We start from the raw sequence: 25,437 nt of genomic DNA on the forward strand, positions 1-25,437 counted from the left end.
CTTTGAATCCTGAGAGGAATTTGCTTTCCACTCAGTATTTAATTTGTATTTTTACTTTTTACCTTAGCTGCTTTAAGAGCTCTGAGCCTTTTAATTAGTATTTCTCAGATAATAATCTTAGTGTTGTTACCACTATCATCCATCAACCTGTGGAGCAAGTCTAGAATAATCTCAGACTACCAACTCTGTTCCATAGCTTTCTTGACATCTCATCCCAGCCAGTGTTAAATGGACTTTTTGCTGGCTTTAATTTCTCTTCTCTTCCATTAGGTTGATGAAATCATGATGACCCTGAAACAGGCTTTCACGGTGGCTGCAGTGCAGCAGACAGCAAAAGCGCCAGCCCAGCTGTGTGAGGGCTGCCCCTTGCAGGCCCTGCACAAGCTCTGTGAGAGGATAGAGGGTAAGTAGGGGCACTTGCAAGCTGTAATGTAGTGATGTGAAAGGCCCAGGAAAACCATAGATAGCAGCATCTGCTGCAGGATTCTGCCTAACAGAGGGTCCAAGTCCTGTTAGTCACAGGGATTGTAGGTACACTTACTGTGCAGTGGGTATCTTCTATGTGTCAGGGATTTTGTGGGGTGCTGGGGATACATAGATAACTATTTCCCCCTTTTACCATCTCCCTATCCAGGGTACTCTGAGGACAGTTGGGAAGTTAGAGAAACAAAGGCTACCAAACCAGTTGCCTAATGTTTATCAGTGTTGTGTTTATGGTCAGTCATGTTAGCCACTGCGGGAGATAAGATAATTTTCACTAGGCTTCACCATTAGAAGGTCATCAGTACCTCTACCTGCACTGTTTTAATGAAGAGCAGAACAGAAGGCAAGTTGCAGTCAAGGAGTGAATGGGAAAGCGTCACAGGTGCAGTGACTGTATGACCTTGGTTTCTAGAAACTTAGTGCAGGGAGAATCTGTAATGAAATGTTAGGGTTTGCTGCTGATATTTACTGAAGATGTGCCAGGCACAGTGCTAAGTACTTTCTTTATTATCCTTTTAATCTTTTCTGTGTTTTTGGGAAGGAAAGGCCTCATTTATTTTGCATATTTAAATAAACTACTGTCTAATGAGCTCAGGATCCCGCCCCAGGTGGCTGTTACTTGCAGCTCTTGTCTTGGCAGAGACAAAGACAAAAAATGCTCAGGGAAGACCCTGGGTATCATCTGACTACTACTTCTTTTTTTTTTAAGATTTTTTTTAAAAATATGGACACAATATCTTTATTTATTTTATTTATTTTTATGTGGTGTTGAGGATGGAACCCAGTGCCTCACCTGCAAGGCAAGTGCTCTGCCGCTGAGCTATATATAACCCCAGCCCTTCATCTGACTGCTTTTTTAGAATTGGAGAGAAGTTTAAGCATGGTCAGGGTGGACTGGAGGGGTCCCTCCTGAAGGAGGGTGGGAAATATACTTCAGGCAGGAAAGGAGATTCTGGTTGTCTCTCTTCCTGAGAGGGGACAAGGAGGAGCTGAGGTATGAGTAGTTTGGTGCCCACTGAGGGAATACAGAGGTGAAGGGGTTTATGCCTCGGTTTTTTTGATTTTTGTATCTTTCCATTTATGGAAGAATCTCTAAAACATTTTTGTGTTGTTTTCAAGTGTTGCATGATTTAAATTATGCACATTAAAAAAGCAAACAAAGATTTCATTTCTTGTGTATCTAGAATACTTATTATACACTATAAGTGAAAAGAAAAACCACATTGATAGTCATATCTGAGTTCCTTTTTTATTGTAAAAATACACATAAAAAATTTGCCATTTTAATTTTTTTTAAAAGAGTGCAGTTGAGTAGCATTAAATCTATTTACATTATTGGGTAACCATCACCACCATCAATCTTTTTTATCTCCCCCAAATGCAGCCCCTTAAATACTAACTCCTTTGTTCTACTCCCAACCTCTGGCATCTACCATTCTATTTTTTGTTTCTGGGAATTGGATTACTCCAGGTAAATTTATATAAGTGGAATTATATAGTATTTGTCTTCTTATTTCTGGTTTATTTCACTTAGCATAATGTCTTCTCAATTTTTTCATGTTGTAGCTGTGTCAGAATTTCATTTCTTTTTTAAGGCTGAATATTCTATCACACATATATACAACATTTTAATCATTTATTTATTTGTGGACATTGGTTTGTTTCCATCTTTTGGCTATTGGTGTACAAATATCTGTCCAAGTTTCTGCTTTCAGTTGTTTTGAAGTTGACATTGCTGGATCATATGGCAATTCTATGCTTAATTTTTGTAGGAAGATCCATAATATTCTCCAACAGTTACACCATTTTACATTCCCACTGTCACTGCAGTTGACAATTTGCAATTTTTTTATATCCCCACCAAAACTCGTTATTTTGTTTTTCTTTTTTAATAACTATTTAATGAATTAAATGAAATTAATCAAATTTGCTATATATAGAATTTAACATTACAACCTCCAACTCTTCCATGTTAATCCCTTGTTCCAGTGAAGAAATTAAATTCTAACAAACTATTTTTTCTTCATTGTTCCTTTAATGAGTTCCAAACCATCTTTTCTTCCTTGATTTTTCTCTCATTTTTCTTGGCTCCAACTAGTAGGGGAGTGGTCTCAGTAAAGTGTGAGGCCATCAGAATCAAGGTATTCTTTCAGCTCTGGGGAGATCTTTTAATGTGACAGGTTCAGCTTCTTCAGCAACAACTTCCATGGGGCTGAGACACAAAAACAGGACCTCACTTATAAAGAAGATCCTCATATGGGCCACCAAGAGACCTCATGGGAAGAGATGTCTCTGAAGAAGGGTCCGGGAAGTTCCCAGAGAGAAGTCGGGACCAGCAAGGTTCTTGACATGCATGACGCATAAAGAATTTGAGCATGCCCAAGTCAGAGACAGAGATTTATTTAGGAAAGCAAAGGAACATTCAAGGGAGCATGTGGGCCGTCTTCAGAGGGAGAAATAGCAAACAAAGAAACAGCCTTTTTTCTTTCTTTTTTGATGATAGCCATCTTAATGGATGTGACATGGTATCTGATTTCTCCTTTAAAATAAGATAGATTAATAGGTGACATTTTAAAGTCTGGGAACGTTCATTGTGTATACAGTGCTCTTCAAAGTGAACATGACTCATATGTTTGACTCTGTTTTCCAAGTTGTTGCTATTTGCTGACATTAAACAAAATATTTCTGGGAATGAGAGAAGTTTTGCTTTAACTAGCGCTCCCAACCCAGAGGATCACTAACCCTTTCCTAGTGGTTGTCAAGATAAGGCAAATGATGACAGAAATGTCCCTTAAGAGCTTATTAAGAAGCCAGCCATGACTTTGGACTTGAAGATAAAGCAGATCATGATCTGCAGAACTGGAATACTTCCAGGATTCCACTTGATAAATCTTTCTTTGGTCTGGCTTAGATTTAAGAAAGTTAAAACTGAAAAGTTTTAAAACTGCTATAGTTTTAGAAATTATCATTTAATCCTCTTTTTTTTTTTTTCCCCACAAAATTCAGCCAAGGCAAAAAGTTCTACTACTGTAAGAACAAGCCATTAAACAGTGCCCTCAGAAGTCTGGGAGGTATGTTTTACTTATATGAAAAGAAGCTTTTCTAGAACTATGAGTGGCACATTATCAGAAGCATCCTTAGCAAAGGAGATGTTGATTATTTTAAGGACAGTTTTGGAGTTCCTTGCTTTTTGCTCTTGTGTTCCTAATAAGTAGAATGAAGATGTTTTTAAAATGATTGATTGTATGCTGCTTTAAGGGTAGTCCTAACAGGAAGTTATGATTTGACCAAGAACTCCATAAATGTGTAATGGACCAGTGACATGGTCACAAGGAGAATTAGAGACTGTGTTTTCTTAATTGGTTGATGTCATTAAGTTATGCCCCAGAATCTGTAAAATAGAATAAATACACTGTAGGTGCCAGTGATGTTGGAGAAGCCACTCAAAATGCAGGTGCAATCTATAAGAGGTGCAGCTTTCCTCAGTCCTGTGCTTGAACTATGTGACTCTGCAGGCGCCATGGTGTGTATGTGGTACTTAAAGTTCAGAGGAGCATTTGGGGGATTACTAAAATAATTACACACTCTCTGGGACAAAAAGGATAGATCTTTTAAACACCTGCAGTTTGAGGTGGCCTTGCTAATAATGAGAATCCCCTCTACTCCGGTACCCTTTCCTGCTTTGTTCTTGCCTGTGCCCCCAAACTCTTTTGGCATCACATGGGGCCCTGGAGGGGAGATGCCTTCAGCATGGTTGCTGGAGTGGCAGAAGGTAGAGAGAAGCCATGTGGAAGGTGCTGAGACCTGAGTGGGACTGGTGGGTTTGAAATGAGCAGAAATAACCTGGTGCCTGATCAGGCTGAGACTGCAGGATCCCTTCACAGTGCTGGAATGAAGAAGAGGCTGTGCCCTCTGATTTCGCCTGAAATTGTCAAGCATATAGTCTAACTCTTCTAGTCTGACGCTCCTTAGAGCTTAGGGATTTTCTCCACTTGTGAATGTTTCATCAAATAATGTGCTGTTTCCAAAACATGAAGCCTAGATGGTGTCAGAGATGTCTGCCATTTTGGGGGAGGATTTTTAACTAGTGATTACTAAGTGTTTACTTATTCATAAATGTAAGCATATTTTGCTTCCACATTTAAGTAGTTTGTTTTTGTAATGCTGGGGATTGAACTCAGGGCCTCATGCATGAGGAGCAGGCACTCTGCCACTGAGCTACATCCCCAGCCCCACATTTAAGTGGTTGATACCATGAAACCTGTGTCAACTTCCCTGGCTTTATATGACAGATGGCTGGCCAGGAGAGTATGTGAATTGCATGTCAACAAACCCACCTATCCTTTGCACCTTAGCCCACCTTTGAATTCACTCTGTTTTGAAGCCATCTGGATCAGGAGACTTGGCTCTCCTAATCAAGGGAGTTGGTAGAAACTTTCAGTTTGGGTTCTGGAGGCAGACAGATGAGGTTCAGATTCTAACTGTAACTTGACTGATGACCTTGGACAAATGCTTGACTTTGTTGTGTCTCAGTTCCTTATCTATACTTCCTAAAAACACAGTGCCTACTTCAAGGATAATTTTGAGGAATAAATGTGATAGTGCCCATGAAGTGTTAGGGAAGTGGGATACCACTCACAAAATGTTGGGTAGCCTCTTGGGGTTATCTTGGGTTCAAACAAATAAAAGAGAATGACTTCTAGATGCAGAGATTGCAGCAGCAATGAGACAGGGCAGCCACTTCTGTCTCAGCTCAGCCGTTAGGTGGGGGCTGCTGGGCCTCCTGACCTGGCAGTCGCCTGCTTCTCTGGGTTTTAGCTGTAAGGTAAAGGTATGGTGTCCAAGTTCCTACAGACAAGCCCCTGCCCAGGGGCACCCCCAAGGATGAGCAGGGAGTGGTCTTAGGTAAGGAGGACTACCTTTGGGACAAGAGGAACCGGAGGCAGTTTTTTTCTTATGTCAATTGGGTCAGCAAATTCTTTCATTCTCAATCTTCTCATCTTGTGTGGCATTTATCTCTGGTCATCAAGGAAACACAAAACAGGGCCTAAGTCATATTTGTGTGGGGATGGAATTTCTTAAATATCAGATTCTGGTGGGCACTAAAATTTTACATAGTGATTTTATTCTTATAACTGTACCTTAACCCTTTGTGATGTTAATCAAATGGGCTAAACACTATTAGTAAATGTGATAGGAAAGGAAGATTGTTAGCTACATGAATTAATTTTATGTGAAAGAAATCTCATGCAAGAGAAAAATGTAGGTCACTTTTCAAAACCAAGAGTAATCCTTTTTTTCTTCAGAAAAAGTTTTCGTGTTTACATATAAATGTCCACATGAATTTATGGTTTTTCTGAGGAGAATGTTCTGATTGTATGAAGTGTTTTAACATGGAGAAAGTAATTTAGAACCTTGCAGACTTGAGGAAGTGTCCAAGTGGGTGGTCTTTGGAAATTATGTGGACCCTCTGGGCCTCAGTTTTCCTAACTGAAATGGGGGTAACAGCACCCTCTTCATCCCCCTCTTCACCCTGTTTTGAGAATCACAGGAAATGATGCAGGTGCTCCAGGTAGGTGCTTAATACACAGTGCCTACGACATCAGCGCTCATTTGAAAGGTGGTGACAGTGCTAACACTGGGACACTCACCAATGGGAATTCCCACAGAACCTTGGCAGCCTGAAGTGGGTGGGTAAGGAATGAAGGGAGGGAGCCCGGAAGACGATGCTAAGTAGCTTTTCATGTCTCTTTTTTCCCCCTCTCAACAGGAATGAATTCTTCCAAAACCAAACTAGAACTCCAAAAACACCTGACAACATTAACTAATCAGGAACAGGCAACTATTTTTGAGGAGGTTCAGGTACAGTACATAGTTTTTAATTTCTATCGGGAGAGAAGAGGCAGGCTCTGACCAGTGAACTGTTCTGTGCAGAGAGTAGTGAAGTGGTGTTGTCACGGCCCGAGGAAGGGCCCCAGGTTCCTCTTGGTGTTAGCTCTAACGGTCCTGCAGAGAGACCGCTGCATCAGAACTGCAGAGTCACTTCACGTCTCAGCTTCCAAGGGGAAACTGATGAAAAGTGACATCTCTCCTAGAAAACTGTGTTACACTAGAGGGGAAATTGCAAAAGGGAAAGAACCTCAGCCTGGAAGAGAGGACCTGCATGGTGGGCTCCACACTGTCCTCTGCCCCCTGGGAACTTCTGCCAGCCCCTTCCTACTCCACTTTTCCCTGAGTGTGGCAATTAAATGAAACGTTTTGTATGTGAATTTGAACACAGCTGTCTCTCCCCCTGCTTTTTTTTTTTAAGTTTTAAAAATAAATTTAGATCATGTTATTTACTTAGAATCATATAAGATATCAAACTAGAAATTAAAAAAAACAAAACCACAAAACAGAATAATAACCAAGTTCATCAACTTTCTGATTTAAACAACCTGGAAAGCAGCTCTTTACGCAGTGTTTTGCTGCATCATATCTTGGGGAAACACTGCCGCGTATGCTGGCACGTCTGTGGTCTGTTCTGCATGAATCTTTAATGAGCTCTTCACAAATTTCATATTTGCTTTAGCTCCGAAGCATTTTCTATGGTTTCCTTTCACTTTTCTAGGTAGGTGAACACCCTAGGACAGAGAGTAAATATCTTTTTTTTGGAGGGGGACACAGTGACCAGGAGGTTCTACAAATAAAGGAGAATTGAGCAAAACGGGACTGGCCATTGTGTGGGCTGAGTTCTCTCTCCTCGCTCACTGTGGAAAGTCTCCAGATAGGGCCCACAATCTATTTTTTTTTTTTTAATTTCTGTGAAAGATTAAAGTAGTGTCCTTTTTAAATCATATGCTAGCGTTCTTCTGTTCCCTTGTTCTCCTCCTGCTGTGGGATTGGCACCTACTTGTAGAAAAAAAAGAAAAACATGGAAATTTTTTAAATTTCACAAATGGCCCAGAGAGTAATTGCTCCTTCCTTTGTTTTTATTTTCTGAATCAACTTGAGACTCACTACTTTATTTTTTCTTAAAGAATCCTCTTAGATAAATGTAATGTGATTTGTACTTGGAATTCAGAAATAGATGGACCATTTGCTGCTAATTATTAATGTACTTAGACTTGAAGCCTAGGCACAGTGATGACCCACTTCCTGGCCTAGCGTTGCCAAGTCAGTTTGGGGAGCATCTTCCTGGCAAGTGTGAAGCACAAACCTCCCTGCCTAGTGTGGGTTTTCACTTTTATTTAGGCAGTCACACATGGCTTTCCCTAAAATGGTGTGGTGACTCAGTGTAGGCAAATGTTCTGAAGCAGTAAGGAGCTGCTATTGGGTATGATTCTGAGAGCCTCTTCTCCATGCAGGATTTCAGATATCCCACACATTATGGCAAAGAGACTTCAGGAAAAACAAACAAAAAGTAGGTGATGAAAGTTTACTTAAAAAAAAAAAAGTTCAGTTAATATCCCAGAGTCCAATGTGTTTTTCTAGACTCTGCAGAATTTTTGGTTGCTCTGAACCAAAGAGAAGTGACATTGTCCATTGGCTGAAAAGTCCAGCTCATATTTTGGTTGTCAGCATGGCTCTTTCTTGAGTGATACAAACTGACTTGGTTCTTTTCCTCTGATAGCTTATTAATGGTCTTTGTGGTTTTCTTATGGTATTTTCTAAACCAAGTCATTGTTTCTTTTTAGGTAGCACTGCCTGATAATCTGTTTGAAAAATGTACATTTCAAAAAGAGAAAGGTAGATTTGCTGTTGTATGAATCCTCTTATAATGGAATAGTATATGTTTCTTAGTAGTCTTTGCTGGAGGGTACTTTGTGTCAAGGGCAAATTTTCATGAGGCAATTAATTATTATTAAAATTAATGGCTTATATTAAATAGTTTTGAAAGCATACATACCATATTTAGTTTTTTGTAAATGAATGTTTAATGTAAAAAAAAAAATACAGAACCATGAAGAAAAATAAATATCTATGGAAATAATATGGGGGACAGTTGCTGCTAACTTTGAGTACCCCTAGGGGTCAGATGGGCATGTGGGCATTAGCCCTTCTGCTTACTTAAGACAGGACGCACGGTACCACAGAGCCAACTTTTATCTATGACCTGTTTGGTGTGATTTTTAAACACACCTGGCACATATGAAGATGATGCCCTGGCGTCTTGCTCTTCTGCTGTGACACTGCCACAGGTTGCATAGGTATAGATGGGTTGCCTTGAGCATGAAGAATTACTTTTCAAGATGAAGTAGGGCTAGTTAAAAAAAAAAAAAAAGCCTCAAAATCTAATTCTTGGAATGATTGTATTTCAGAGAATGATTTAATTAAATACTGAACTGATGATAAATCAAGTAGATTTATATTCAGTAGGCATCAGTGATTCATTAAATAGCATGACTTTTCACAAGTTAAGGATTAATGGTCAGAAGAAACTTCACTTTTTAAAGCATGTATATCAAATTGGTTGGATTTCCCATGGTTTTAAAAATTATTTCATATAAAGATTTGATTATAATTTTTAAAAAGATATCAAAATGTTGTATTCAAATGAAGTCTTTTAAATTTTTATTTATTTTTTAATGTCTTAAAATTTTTTATACTTTTTTCAAATACACTTGTTCTTTTGAACAACCCCTTGCTTTTTGCTTGTAATTTTTTCTTCTATTTTTTCCCCCACAGTTATTATTAGTGCATTATAGTTGTACAGAGTGATGGGATTTGTTGTTACATATTTGTGCATGCATACAATGTGACCTTATAATTTGGCCAATATCACTTCCCAGCAGTTTCCCCCTCTCTCCCTACCTCCCAACTGCATTGCCCTTTTAAATAGGTCCTTTGGAACACCACTGACTTAATTAGTACTGTGGTATTCATTATTTGTGTTGGAAATTTATTTTTCAGTGACCTTTACAATTTTACAAGATGCTCATAGAAATGAGGTTAAGAAATGTGACAAAAATGGTGTTACTTTCAGCAGGTAATTTGTTGTTTTTTAAAATTTGGAATTGAAGTGTAACATACCTGTAGAAGAACACACATATTAATGGTGTGTAGTTCAGTGACTTTTTATTTTGGTGGTGCTGGAGATTGAATCCAGGGCCTCAGGCATGCTCGGCAAGCACTCTACCACTGAGCAACATCCTCAGCCCTCTTTGATTTTGAGACAGGGTCTCACTGAGTTGCCAGGGCTGATCTTGAACTTACATCCTCTTGCCTCCTCCTGAGTACCTGGGATTACAGGTGTATGCCACCACTTCCAGTTCAGTGAATTTTTGTAAGGTGAACATACCTATGAATCCAGAGCCAAGAAAAGAAGTTGAGCCCCTCCAGTGCCACAGAGTCCCACCTGGTTACTGCCCCCCACCCTACCCAACCATCATACAAATTTTTGACACCATAGGTTATGTACAATCATGTGACTTTGTGAACTAGCATGTGATTTTTTGACTGCAAAGTTCTGTTATACAAGTTTATTCTCCATTATTTTTTTTAATTTGTCTGATTAATGAATGAATTCCATACTTTTAAGAAATAATGATTTGCCACTCTTGAGAAAGGTGAGGTCTCTTTAGAAGTTTCAGGGTAGTGACATTTGGCTAATCTGTTTGAACCCAATAGGAGGGCAGCCTCTCTTCAAATTTCAGAATCATTTTGAGAAAAGGTTTAGTTCTTGACCTTGTGTGACCCCCGTAGACATGTGACTCTGCTGTAGCAACTTCCTCTGATACGTGGCAGCTCTGGGATGTGATCTCTGATTTAGGGGCTTCAGTTTCAAATGGGAAGTAATTGTGGGAGTGCACTGCGCCCAGTTGTCCTATCATTTTCTGCCTCGGGTAGTTTCTTTCATGTACATTTGAAGGGAAAAAAAAGTGTACTAATACTCCTCCTTTTTTGGTATTTTGAAATAAGCAATCAAGAAGAGTCTTTCTGAGCAAAGCACACATTTTCCCGTGAGTAGCCCAGGGTTTAAAGATACAGGAAGCAAAGAGCAGGTCAACCTACCGCTGCCTGCCCCTGCTCAGAGGCCTCTCATAATTTTTGTCTGCTTCCCTCGGCATTTTTAAAAGCAGTTATTTTAGGTTTACAGAAAAATTGGGTGGAAAGTACAGAGAGTTCCCTTATAACTTTACAGTTTCCTCTTATTGTTAACATCTTGCATTGGTGTGGTACGTGTGTTACAACTGATGAGCCAGTATTTGCTACGTTATTAACTAAAGCTCATAGTTGACATTAGGGTTCTCTCCGTTATACATTATAGGGTTTTAACAAATGTATAATGTCTTGTGCCCATCATTACATATCACATAAAGTAGTTTCACTGCTCTAGAAATCCCTTGTGCTCAGCCTGTGTATCCTTCTTTTCTTCCAATCTCTGACAGCCACTGAATTTTTTTTTTCTTTACAATTTTCATAGTCTTACCTTTTCCAGACTGTTATGTTGTTGAAATTACACAGCATACAGCTTTTTCAGGATGGCTTAATAATATGAGGTCCCTCCATATCTTTTTGTAGCTTGGCAGCTCATCTCTTTCTGTTGCTGAGTAATACCCCATCCCATGGATGTGCTGCAGTTTATTTATCCACCTGCCTATTGTATGACATGTTGGTTGCTTCCAAGTATTGATAATTATGAATAAAGCCGCTGTAAACATCCATGTACAGATTTGTGTATGGACATGTGTCTTCAGCTCATTTGGGTAAATGCCAAGGAGTATAATTGCTAGTTCATGTGGTAAGGGTAATTTAATTTTATAAGGAATTGCAAAACTGTCTTCCACTGCCGCAGTCTGGCTGGGCACAAAATCATGAGCCACTCAAGCAGGAACAAACTTTATTTTTGAAACTGCCGCCAATGCCGCGTACGCACCCAGGAAAATTGCCGATCCACACATGCGGCGTTCTCCTGGAACCCCAGAGGAAGTTCCTCCCCAGGAATTCCCTCCTACTGCACTTCCCCAACTAATGGGAACTCTCCAGGAGTCCCGTAGCAGGCCTAGGTGAACAGCAGGAGTCCAATATCCATATGAATGCAAATCTTAACATAATCATATCATCTCAATGGCTAGCTGGCGTCACCTTTCAACCGAAAATGCCATTGCATCATATTACTTGGCTGTGGCTCTTAGCATCTCCCCCCTTCTGTTTAATTAAGCAACAAGCAATGTGGCTAGGGACCCTGCCTGTTAGGTTTGTCCAATTCAACATATGGTTCTTACCCGTCATTGGAAAACTGACCTCTAGGCGTCAGCCTCCTGTCTTAGGTTGATACCACTGCAATTGGATCATACCCATCACTGACTACCGGTCCAGGATATAGCCATATTTGTGGATAGGCCTATGCACCAGTGGGGAGGTGAGGTTCTTTGCCTCACCTCTGTTGGCCTCCAAATTTGGCCTTGGTACCGGTGGGGGGGTGAGGTTCTTTGCCTCACCTCTGTTGGCCCCCAAATTTGGCCTTGGTACCGGTGTGGGGGGGGGTGAGGTTCTTTGCCTCACCTCTCTTGGCTCCCAAAATTAGACCATCACTAGTAGAAGGGAGGAGGATACAGAAATGCCACGACATTGAGTCAATAGACAGCTCTTTAGGAAAAATTGCAACACTGGTGACACATCAGCAAATATACACCAGCACTACCATAATTTTCTGCATCAACAGATAGAGCACAATGCATACAAGTGATACATAGTCCAGGCAAGTTTTGTAAGCAGTTCAAAGCGGAGGAATCTATCAATATGTCCATTTCCTCCCAAAATAAATCAACTCAGTGATTGAGCATTACTTGTTGAGTTATTATTCATTGATGCATCAGTTTATACAGTTTGTTGTGATAACTATCGAAGAAACTGTAGTTTGGTTTCATCTTGTCTTCGCCAGCACTGGGATGAAGATAGGAATTCTGACAATGATGCTAAAAAAAAAAAAAATTATGTAACATTTCAACAGGTACTAAGAAAACAAATTTTTGAACGATTTACATTATCCTGAACAGAATTATTAAATATAATGAAAAGGAAAGGTGAAAGTAAACAAACAGATCTGTTAACTTGCTTATTTGTACACATATTAAAACAATCCTCAACATCTGTTTACCCAATTTAAATTAAACCATTAAAATCATGTGAATAATAAAAAAAATTTGGATCCATTTATTCATGAGCGCTCCTCATATATGATATATGGACATAGGCACATACAGACACACAACACAAAACAGAAGTGTGCACACGTAACATACAACACATAAGACAATAGTGAAGGCCTTGTAGCTTTACCTAGGTGAAATCTCCATTGCAATGTTTAAAAACTCCATAGTCAAAAAATAAAACTGATCAGAAAAACAGTAACCTAGGTCTGTATGAGCTCAAAAATAAAATAGAACTTTATGATGTGGGAAAAAGCAATAATAAAATAGATATTGAAAAAAGCATCCTGGTTTATCACTGTCGCAGATGTAAGAATAGCCAAGCTGGAGCTCTGGATATCAGCTGTTATGGATTTGAGTCAAATCATCTTCTTTTTGGTCTGTAGAAATTGTTTTGGTTAACCTCTCTGGAATCCAAATCGGCTGCTGTTCTTCCTGTGGAAAAACACAAACAGAGCCCTGACTCCAGACAATCACTGGGTCAGGACCTTTCCATTGTCCTGTTAGAATATCCTTCCAAAGTACCATAGGCTTATGTACATTTTTTGGATACAAATGTCTTTCCTCAGTACTAAGCCCTGATGAATCCAAATTTAAAAAGTAAAAAGGGTTATTTTAAGTTTATCTTTGGGGGATATATACGCCCCTTTCCAATTCCCTCCTTTTGTTTTAATAAGTACATTTTAATAGTTTGAGCTCTTTCAACTATGCCTTGTCCTTGTGGATTGTATGGAATTTCTGTTATGTGAGTAATGCCAAATGATGAGCAAAATTGTTTAAAAGAGGTAGAAGCATAACCAGGACCATTATCTGTTTTTAACTGTTTTGGAATGCCCACAGTGGCAAACTTTTGTAAGCAATGAGCTATAACATCTTTAGTTTTTTCTCCGGCATGAAGGGAGCCCATCAAAAATCCGGAAGAAGTATCAACTGTAACATGCAAATATTTTAATTTTCCAAATTCTGGCAAGTGTGTGACGTCCATCTGCCAAATATGGTTAGGTATCAGTCCTCTAGGATTGACTCCAAGATTAACTTGTGGTAAAAATGTCACACAATTTTGACATTGTTTTATTATATGTCTGGCTTGTTCTTTAGTTATTTTAAAACGCTTTTGTAAAGTATTAGCATTGACATGGAACCTTTTATGAAAATTTATAGCTTTTTCTATTGTGGAGAAAATATGTATGTTATGTGTAGATTTATCTGTTAATTAATTGCCCAAACTAAGGGCTCCAGGCAATCCTGTATGTGCTCTGATATGTCCTATAAAGAATGGATCTTTTCGGTCCCAGATTAGACTTTGTATAGCAGAAAACAAAGAGAAAACAGTAGAAGAAGGTGAAATCCTACCAGCATCTTCAAGGGATACTATAGCATTAACTACATACTGACTATCAGAAAATAAATTAAATACAGAACCTTTAAACATCATAAAAGCTTGTAAAACTGCATTAAGCTCTACCTTTTGAGCTGATTGTTTGGGTACTAAAAATGTAAAAGTTTGATCGGGGTAACTACTGCTGCTGTACCATTATTTGACCCATCAGTGAATATATTTGGAGCATTCATGATAGGGGTTTTTCTTGTCATTTTTGGAAAAACTACAGGATGCTTAGACCAAAAAGACAACAAAGGATTAGATGGTAAGTGATTATCAAATGAAACATTAGATTTACACATGATTATTGCCCAAGTATTTAACTCATTAGTAATAATTTTATTGGGAGAAATTCCAAACACTCCCTTTGCTGCTTTTATTCCTTTGAGTATTAATTGTCCTACAGCCTCAGGATATCTAGTAAGAATAGTGTTAGGAGAATAAGATAAATGTATCCACAATAATGGACCTTTTGCCAAAATACTCCTGTAGGAATATTTTTTGTTGGTAGTACAATAAATAATAAAGGCAAACTTATATCAATTCTATCCAAATGCATATTTTCCATGTATGTTTCAATGATTTTTAATGCCTTTCTTGCTTCAGGCGTTAACATGCGGGGTGAATTTGGATCTGATGGACCTTTTAGAATATCAAATAAAGGTCCCAACTCTCCTGTTGGTATGCCTAGATAAGGCCTTATCCAATTTATGTCTCCCAATAACTTTTGAAAGTCGTTAAGTGACTTGAGTTGATCTACTCGTATTTGAATTTTTGGTGGACGGACCATGGTTGAGGATAGTAGAACTCCTAAATAATTAATTGGAAGATTTAATTGTACTTTATCTATTGTTATCTCTAGATTATAATTTTTTAATAAATTTGTAAGTGTGGCATAACATTCTAGCAATGTGTTTTTATCTTTATGTGCCAATAAACACATCATCCATATAGTGAAATATTTGTAGTTCAGGATTTTGATTTCTAAGGGGCTGGATTGCTTTGTTAACATAAATTTGACACATAGTTGGACTATTAGCCATCCCTTGAGGGAGTACTTTCCATTCATATCTCTGATCAGGACCTTCATGATTTAGTGCAGGGATAGTAAATGTAAAAGGTGGACTATCCTCGGGATGAATTGGAATTGAAAAAAAACAATCTTTAATATCTATAGCTAAAACATGCCAGGTTTTTGGTAAAGCAGACAATTGGGGAATCCCTGATTGAGCAGGTCCCATAATAACCATCTCATTATTAATGGCTCTTAGATCTTGCAATAATCTCCATTTACCAGATTTCTTTTTAATGACAAAAATGGGAGTATTATGGGGAGATACGGAAGGTTGTATATGTCCCTCTGCTAATTGTTGTTTGACCAGGTCATGGGCTACTTGTATCTTTTCTTTAGTCAGGGGCCACTGAGGAACCCACACTGGTCTTTCTGATTTCCAAGTAATTTTGATTGTCTCAGTGGCCCTTTCTGAAAACCCAATCCACGTCTATTTATTTCTTGATCTATTTGAATTGGTGCTGTCATACCTTGTTCTTGTTCTCTTAATCTTTTTTCTTTCCTAAAGCCTTGTCTAGCCCTAGTAGTGGGAGCGTTAGGATTGATGTTATTTATTAATGTCAAACCTAATTGATCTAGGACATCTCGTCCCCATAAATTTATAGAAGATGATCCAATACATATGGCTGTATAGTTCCTTCACATCCTTCAGGATCCTTCCAATCTAATACCATTGCACTTCTATGGGGATTAGTTGCCACTCCTAGGCCTCGAAGCGTTTGAGTGGCTTGTTGTAATGGCCAATGTTTTGGCCATTCTTGACGAGATATGATGCTAAGGTCAGCACCTGTGTCCAGTAGCCCATTAAAGTCATGTCCTTGAATATTTAGTTTTAGCATGGGGCGAGAATCTAAATTTAAAGACAGCATAGCCCAATCCACACCTGTGGAGCCTAATCCCCTGGAACCTCTTTCTACAGTATGACTGGAAAATTTATCATGCAGGCTGGGTATTATTAATAACTGTGCTATTCTATCTCCTGGTGAAATTACTGATATACCTCTTGGAGAACTAGCTATAATTTTTATTTCACCCTCATAATCCTGATCAATTACCCCAGGACTTATCATAAGTCCTTTTAGTGTAGAAGAACTGCATCCCAATAATAAGCCTATTGTTCCTTGGGGAAGAGGTCCTTTTACTCCTGTGGGAATGATTTGAACTCCCATCTCTGGAGTTAGTACTGCTCTGGCAGAGCCACAGATGTCCAAACCCTGCGCTCCCTCTAGTTTGTCTGATGAGGGATTTAATGGATAATGCGTCCTGGGCACTACCTTGATGGTGCTGCTGGGTTCCTCCATTGCCCCGTATATTTGTGGTTTTGGGCCCTGGAGCATTGGGCCCTCCAGTTTGTTTTTTGGCAACAGAGCTTGATGCCTTTATCTACGATATCGTGGGTAAACATTTGCTCCTTGTCCGTGTTTTGATAACGGAATACCCTCTATGGTGGTTTGAGAACGGCATTCATTAGCCCAATGTTTCCATGTACGGTATTGTGGGCAAATACCCTGTATTCTATTCCTTTGATACCTAGCTTTGTTAAACCCTCCTCCTATGGGGCAACTCCTTTTAAAATTCCTGTTTGATAACATTTATAGCATGTTTTTGGCCTGGCATCTAAAACCTGTTGTACTGCTGCTAAGACTTGCCCTTGTTCATTAATGTGTCTAGATAATTTAATATATGTGTTTAAATCTTCGTGTCTCCATGGTCTAATAATCTCTCTGCAGCAACGATTTTCTTGGTCATAAGCTAGTTGTTTTATAAATGGCATTGCCTGTTTAATATCTCCAAATATTCTAGAAGCTGTTTGAATAAGCCTATCTACAAATTCAGCGTAAGGTTCATTAGTTCCTTGTATTACCTTAGATAATTGTCCTTGTAAATATCCATGCCCCTGTAAAGTTTTCCATGCCCTATCCGCATCTACAGCAATTTGTGTATATACGCCAGGATCATATTCAATTTGCTGCCGTTGACCCTCATAAGGTCCCTTTCCTAATAACATATCTAGATTTCTTTGAGAGTAACCGGCTGCTGCATTTCGCCTAGCTGTCTCCATGCAAAATTCCTCATTGGCAACCTTCCATAACTAATATTGTCCTCCATTTAGCACAGATCAACACGTTAGCCCAATCTGCTGGCGTCATGTCTAAGTTGGTAATGGATTCGACCATGCTCACAGTGAAGGGTGCTTGCGGCCCATAGGTTGTTACAGCCTCCTTTAATTGCTTCACTGTTTTGAAATCTAAAGCACGATGAATTCGTTGCCCTCCTGCCTGCTCAAGTACAGGGCATGCTAATCTTTGGGGTCCTGCCTCAGGATTCCATCCATCAACTACGGGAGTTGAGGGCCACTCAGCTGGAGCTGTTGGTTGAATTATGCCCTCTGGTGATAGAACGGAGTTAGTAGCAGCCTCCTGTTGTAATTCCCCGCCTGATGGTTGTTTTTCCTCTAAGCTTTCTTTCTTCAAATTTTCCTCTGACTAGCTCGAGAGACCTCCTCTTTTGCTTGACCTAACATGTTTTCTACCATAGTCTGGACCTCTAACAATTTACTTAACAGTCTTTTGGTTTGTTTTTTACTAGTTTCTAGTCTACTATAAAGGTAACGCAACCCAATAAGATAGCATAAAACAAAACCGAAACAGAGTGAAACAAAAACGGAACAAAGAATAGTTGTATCAATTTTCTCTTTCTCAGGGCTGAACAACTTCAAACCTTGAGCCAACCATTTTTCCCAGTTTGCCTGAGAAAATTCTAGGGATAGGCAGCTTGAAACAAAAACAAAATAAATCAAAACAAGAACACATTGTTTTTTGAAATGGTCACCCATTCTGTCGCCTTCCCTCAGGGGCGAGCAGTTTTACCTCCAAACTTCAGGCGTCCCCGTACGGGCCACCAATTGCCGCTCTGGCTGGGCAGAAAATCACGAGCCACTCAAGCAGGAACAAACTTTATTTTTGAAACTGCCGCCAATGCCGCGTACGCACCCGGGAAATTTGCCGATCCACACACGCGGCGTTCTCCCGGAACCCCAGAGGAAGTTCCTCCCCCGGAATTCCCTCCTACTGCAGTTCCCCAACCAATGGGAACTCTTCAGGAGTCTCGAAGCAGGCCTAGGTGAACAGCAGGAGTCCAATATCCATATGAATGCAAATCTTAACATAATCATATCTCAATGGCTAGCTGGCGTCACCTTTCAACCAAAAATGCCATGCATCATATTACTTGGCTGTGGCTCTTAGCATTCCACAGCAGCTGTACTGTTTTGTAGTCCCACCAGCAATGAATGAGAGCTTCTGTTGTCCTGTAGACTTTTAGTCTCTGTATATCTGTAACCTTCTTGGGATCTAGAAGTAATTAAGTTGGATCTTGGCATTTGCACACTACTTTCCTTTTTTGAGGTTCTAATACAAACTTTTTCTGTAACAAAACACTTGTTGCATATAGCATGTAAAATTTCATAAAGTCAGTACCCATAGTTTGGAACCCAGGTCTGTTTGACCTCTTAAATATTTAATACTGAAATCTTAAATTTGAAAAGAGCTAGAGGTCCTCCATGAAAATAAGCCCTCCTAATCATCTACCGTCTCTCCTTAAATAATAAGAGCAACTTGTCTTTTGCATAATTTGTTCCTTCAAGGGAGGGTACTCTAGAAGGTCTGAATTACGGTCCATCACCTTTGCTTTTAATACTTACAACATGAAGGATAATAAATATCAAGAGTAACTTTTACCCAGAATCAGCTGCTTGTGTAGTTGATCCACTTAGCACACCCTGTCTTTGGGTTAAAGGAAGGCTGAAAGTGTAGAGTTAGAGAAGGAAGACAGGACAGTGGATAACTGTCAGTATAAGAGAGATATTTCTCAAGTTTATAGATCAGAAATTGTCTCCAGAGTTTTTTGTATTCCTCACATTCAATGAAAATAATATGTTAAATTAGATGACATTATAAAAATGGACTCTTGATTTTTCAAATCCAAATAACGTGGGAGCTGGAGGAAACCTTGGAATTTATGTTTTGCACAGTTCTCATTTTAAATGGGGGCGGGGCAGGGCTAAGACAGAATGACTTTGCTCTAGTTAGCAGCTAGAACCTACATGTCTTGATTTCTAGTCCAGTGGTGCTTTGCTAATTCTCTGTCTAAAAATTAAAAGACTTAAAATTTAGAGGAAGGAGGAATGGAGGGAGGGATGGGAGAGGGAAAGAACAGCTATGAAGTTTTGTGTGGAAGCTTGTGCCTCACGGGATTACTCAGAAGTGCTTCATGATGAACATATTTGGCGCATGAAACTGTGACCCTGAATCCAGTTACTGTGTTCCCTAACTAAAAGAGTTTATGATGATGACTCTTGACCTCTGGGTGTTTACATGGATCTTGTTTCTTGCTTGTGTTTTAAAAAGTGTTTATTAAACATTTTTGCCTGCCTCTTTCTGATGTTTAATTTTTCTTAGAACATCACATATCAAAAGTTAAATCTGAACCGCTAGCACTACTGTCTGTCCTTTTTTAAAAGTTGTCTTCACTAGTAGGATTGTTGGCGCCCCCTGGTGAGATGATTGAATAAAAGCACTAATCTAGGTGGAAGCTGTTTGCACTTCCAAAGCGATGGTTTAGCAATTTTGTTGATAATTAAGAATAAATGTAATATATTTTGTTTCTGATTTTTTTAAAAGAAATTGAGACCAAGGAGTGAGCAGCGAGAGAATGAATTGATCATTTCTTTTTTGAGATGTTTGTATGAAGAGAAGCAGAAAGAACATATCCACGTCGGGGAGATGAAGCAGGTAGGCCACTTTTGTCTCTTACAAACTTTTACTGGGACAATATACGCGGAGTCTTGGGGATTTTCTGAAAGCTGAAACATTTTTTTCTCCCTGTTTTCTTTTCATTTGTTACACATATAGGGGAAATTTGGCAGGGCTAGATTATGCTTGGAGAAGATGAGAGAAGTTTCTGTGTCTCCTGGGGGTTAGAGCAGGTGCTCTGATCTGGAGAATTAAGTTCAGAATGGATACTGCTTTGGGAGCTGTGTGACTTGCTGAGAGCTGGTCTGTGTGGCTTTACCTTTCTCCCTTAGGAAATGGGAATGTCATTGCATGGTTGCCTTTGGAATTACACAGAGTACCTTCAAGTCTTTTATAGTGTAAATGCTATGAAACTGTAAGGTAGTCAAATAACATGTCAAATACAGTGTTACACAGTTTGGTTTAAGTGTTATTAGCCTCCCTCCTATCTTCTGTCCACAAGCTTTATTTTGGTTTGCTGTTGATGGGGTACCTTGTCAGGGGCTGGGGCTACCTGCCTTCAAAAACCTTTGAGTTTAGGGTTTATTGTACGTGGTGCACTGGTTCATTTTCCTATGTCTCTTAACGCCGTGTGAATCAGTTCATCATTAATAGATTCAAACCATATGTGTTTTATATTTTCAGAAAATTTAGATAAAAATCAGTATTACTGACAGTGTTAAAGTTTCTTAGTTTGCAAAAGCATCCTGCCTTTACCTTTTTTTTTTTTTTGGTTCTGGAGATTGAACCATGGGTGCTTTCCCAGTGAGCTACATTCCCCAACCTTTTTTATTTTTAAACTTATGAGACAGAGTCTCACTAAGTTGCTGTAGGGCATTGCTAAATTGCTGAAGCAGGCTTTGAACTTGAGTTCCTCCTCCTGCCTTACCCTCCCAAGTTGCTGGGATTACAGGCATGTGCCATTGCACCCAGTGTGCCTTTATCTTTTTTAACCTTGTGTGAGTACCTATTCCAAAGGCAAAAGGCGTGTTAGTGCTCAGTGCTCTGCTCTCCCCATGGGTGCCCTTCACTATTCAGAAACCTAAACTGAAGCAGTATTTTTGTGGGGTCCATGTTTTTTATTGAAGTATTATAATTATATAGTATGGTGAGATTCATTATTACATATTTGTGCATGCACACAATGTAACAATATAATTTGGCCAATCTTGGTGCAGTTTTAATTGGATATGCACTTAGCAACTCCCCTCATTTGACTTCTGCCTTCTGGTTGACTTTGACAATCAGTCCTTCTGAATTCTTAGAGCTCCTGTTCAATGTCCCATATAGTTTATTTTCATTGACAGCCTAGGGCCCCACAGCAGTGGCGCTGATGTCAGTATGTCATGTCTTTGGATCTTGACTGTGGTTTGCTGCTGTTCTTTGCTCCCTAGCCTGGACCTGGAGGAAAGCCTTGGGTTCCAAGTCTCCTGTCCACTTGTGAATGGATCGCCCCAATTGGTTTCCAGTGAATCCCCTAGTGCACTTTTCAACCCATTTCTTTTTCTTCTCTGTACCTTTTAAAAATTTTTCTTGTGTGCTTACTGAGTCAGTCAATTTCCTTGTTCCAACAGGAAATTGATAATTTTGAAGTAATTCTTAACTGTCAGGGAAATGAATGAAGCATTTATGGTAGATGGAAAGTTTTGACCTAAGTGCAAACTCAATTTTATGGACCAGTGTAATATCTTTATGGTTTGGGCATAGATCTGTCCAATGGAGAAATATATTAAATTTTTTGAGAATTTTCCATTTTCGAAACAGAGTAGTTAGTGGAAATGAGAGCTTTACAAGCAGAACTGGGCTCTGCAGCACTTTGACTAGGAGTTTCTAAACAGTGGCCTGGAAGGCTTGTGGCTGTGGCCGTAATTATGGTTGGCAGTTCCAGGCTGGATACTTCATGGGCTCTGAGCAGCAAGATTTTAGAGCGGTAATAGCCTTATAGATGGATCACATTTATGAAATTCACCAATGGAATCCTGGTTGCTTTTTTTGCTGTCAGATAGTTTAACCCCATGGATTTTGTTGCCTTTTTGATGTATCTAAATTCCCATGGTCTTTAGAAATGTACTGTGATGTGACCTAGGCAGGTCTTCTCTGTACCTTTTAAAAGGATCATGACTCTGACAAACAACTTCCCTAGTCACCAGTCTTCGAATTGGTGGAGGATAATGAGTCTTAGCACACATCAGTAGTGACATGTATGAACTTTTCAGAATAAAAGGATAGTGTTGAGTGCTGAGAGAGGAGCTTATTTTTATCAAAAAGAAACTGAACAATTTTTTTGATCTTATGGAAAAGGAGTCAGTTTGGGCAAAGACCAACAGTTAACACACACACACACACACGCACACACACACACACACTCTTAGAGGATGTCTTGTCTTAGTGGGCATATCATTTCTACTTGTATCTGCAGGGAATGTACAAAAATTAATATTAAATCAACTGTGACTTGCTGAATGCTGCTACGCATCAGATGCAGTTCTCATTCCTAATGTGTATTATTCTGTTCATGCTGCAACAGTGTTTTTGTGGTGGGAAGTAACAATCCCATTTTAGAGATGAGAAAAAGGGAACAGAGGTCAACCAGTTAGCTTATGTGTGGCCAAGCCTATTCTGATCATGATTTTTTAAAGGAATTTAACAAAAGGTAATGCTATATAACTACTGATGGGTTAGTCTGGGTCCATTTTCCAGTAGATGAGTTTTTTGGTCTTCCTTTCTTTCTGACATTTTATTAGGAAAGTTTCAAACATACTGAAAGGTTGAAAGGATTCTGCCATGCATTCAGATGCCCTCTAGATTTTGCAGACTTTAACATTCAATTAGATTTGCTCTATTATGCATCTGTCCATCTTTTAGTTCACCTTGTTTTTTTGATGCCTTTTGGAAAAAATTTCTTATAAGCTCTTTATCCCTAAAAACTTTAGCATGCATCTTATTAAGTAGAATTCGGTATTCATTTTTAACTTTTGGGAGGTAAAATTTGTTCATAGCAAGTCACATGAATCATCCCTGTAGCATCCACTGAGTTTTGAGGACTGCTACACTAGGTCACCTGAACATGAGGATGTGGAGCATCTCTGTCACTCCAGACAGGAACCCCATTATCTTTCTTTAGTCTGTCCTCACTACCTCCTCCTCCGGCCACCACTGAGTTGTTTCTCACCCTTGATTAGTCTTGCACGTTCCAGAACTTGTCATAAGTGAAATCTTGCAGTGTGTGTTTTTATTTCTGGCTTTGTCCTCTTATCATGGCCTTTCCAAGCCTTGTCCCTGCTCTTGTGCATATCAGCAGTTCATGCTTTGTGGATCATACTGTGACTGTTGCAGTCTCTCCATGCTTTTTCTGTAAAAGGATGCTGGTGGTGCCATCCTGGGACTATAGGTTCCAGATTGAGAACAGTGTTGCATCAGTTTATCACTTGTGTCCAAGCTCTCTCACTCAGACTTTCCCACCCATTAAAGTATGGACAGTGTGATGACTGTAGTAGAATTCACTATGGAGCCCCCAAATTATAAATTAATTATCTAAGAACCAGTATCATCTTCAAAGGAGAGACTTCTAGATTTATATTTTTAGATAAACATGAATATTGTTTTCTAAATTGTTTGCACATTAACTCCAAATTATATTTAGATTATCATCTTCTAGTCATAGAAAAGAATCTGTTTAGAGGTAGAAGAGAGCAAAAACAGCATTGAATTAGGTGAATACCTAATACACTTAGATAATATATATGAAGAGAGATTCAGGCCTTGTTTAAAAACTTACACAAGTATAGTTTATTGTCTCTCTCTGTGGGATTTACTATCACTGCTTTTTTTAGACATTCAGCCAATATTTTCCTTACCTGTCAGAACCATCAATACAGTTTTATTCTTTTTTTTATGAAAATCTTATTCTCAGTTTGAAAGCATTTCTGTAGTGTCTTAACTGTGTGGGTAAACTGGTATTAAAATCAGCTCCCTAAGGGCCCTTTGTAGATAATTTCCTTTACCCTGGAGACTGTCTCAAGTGTGAGCAGGCTTCTGTTCTTAGGAAATGATAGCACAGGACCCATCTTAACTGTCAAAGCACCTGCCTATAGTGTACAGCATTACCAGGCACTAAGCTAGTATTTGCAAAGCAAGTTGCATGCTGCCTCAGGTGTGTGTCTCGAGGGGTTTGCCTGGTGATCACCACTCATCCTTTCTCTCTCTCTCTCTCTTTCTGGTACCGGAGATTGAACCCAACGGTGCTTAAACCACTGAGTCATATCCCCAGGCTTTTTTATATTCTATTTAGAGCCAGCGTCTTGTGAAGTTGCTTAGGGCTTTACTAAATGCTAAGGCTGGTCTTGAACTTGCCATCCTCCTGCCTTAGCCTCCCGAGCCAGGCAAGCGCCACCGCTCCTGGCCATCCTCTCCCTCTTCATCAAGCTTGTCTGTCCAGAGATTGTATGTTCAGGACTAAGAAAACACAAAAGTAAGTGGCAGTCTCCCTTCTAGAAGGAATTTCCAAGCCAGTAATCATTTTTTGAGGTATGTTCTTATACAAAGCTGAATGTATTTCTTAGCGTAACCTTTTCTTTGCCTTGAAAACTGTGTAGTGTTCATTGGAAAATTAGGGTTTCTTTATTTCAGAGAAAATGTACTATCTTTGAGCATCAGATTACTGAATGAAATTAAAAGATGCTTAATAGTGATAGGAATCAAGGAAGGCATATTGAGGACATCTTATGCCTATCATATTGACAGAAATGTAAATATATAATATCCTGTAAATGTGACTCTCCTGTGCTAATTCTGGCACTGTGCATTGGTACCATTTAGGGAAGAGAAACTTAACAATATCTGTTATTGCTGACGATGCATAATTTCAGTGGCCCAGCAAGGGAATCCTAATTATTTACCTGGCATAACCTTTCATGTGAATGTAAGAAATCTGTTTAAGAGAGGTCACTGAAGCCTCCTTTGTAAGAGCAAAGAAAGTAGAGGATAGGAAAGGTAGCAGAATACAGCAGTTACTAATATGGCATTGTGTAAAAATGTGGATGTGTAACCAATGTGATTCTGCAATCTATATTTGGGGTAAAAATGGGAGTTCATATCCCACTTGAATCTAATGTATGAAATATGATATGTCAAGAGCTTTGTAATGTTTTCAACAACCAATAAAAAAAGAAAGAAAGAAAAAAAATTTAAAAAATAAAAAAAAAGAGCAAAGAAAAGAGGGCAAATGTTTAACAACAGGAACATGAATACATTGGTTATACAGTGAGGTACTGCACTCTGATGAAAGTAGTCAAAGAACATTTGTCCACCCGGATATATCCCCAAAACAACCTTGGAAGGAGAGATAATTACAGAAGAATTTGTACAGGGGGCTGGGGATGTGGCTCAAGTGGTATTGCGCTCGCCTGGCATGCATGTGGCCCAGGTTCGATCCTCAGCACCACATACAAAGATGTTGTGTCCGCCAAAAACTAAAAATAAATATTAAAATAAAAGAATTTGTACAGTAAACTTTAAATAAAAGTTTCAGCTGCACATAAACATATGTTCTATGGATACATATATGTAAATGTA

At 39.1% G+C, this 25,437-nt stretch overlaps 1 protein-coding gene across 11 annotated transcripts in view; it reads left to right on the plus strand.

Annotated features, from left to right (window-relative positions):
• Nucleotides 1-25,437, plus strand: part of TBC1D1 (TBC1 domain family member 1) — a 294,222-nt gene that overhangs the window by 123,982 nt on the left and 144,803 nt on the right. For 10 of the 11 annotated variants that reach the window (XM_081303877.1, XM_081303872.1, XM_081303876.1 and 7 more), the window contains 3 exons: nt 271-403; nt 6,254-6,345; nt 19,753-19,863. In XM_081303877.1, the coding sequence (XP_081160003.1) occupies nt 271-403; nt 6,254-6,345; nt 19,753-19,863 (336 nt within the window). The remainder of the gene's footprint in view (nt 1-270; nt 404-6,253; nt 6,346-19,752; nt 19,864-25,437) is intronic. The other variant, XM_081303874.1, reaches the window with a different exon arrangement.

The sequence above is a fragment of the Spermophilus citellus genome (genome assembly GCF_964194105.1).
Source record: "Spermophilus citellus genome assembly, chromosome: 8".
NCBI classification, from domain to species: Eukaryota; Metazoa; Chordata; class Mammalia; order Rodentia; family Sciuridae; genus Spermophilus; species Spermophilus citellus.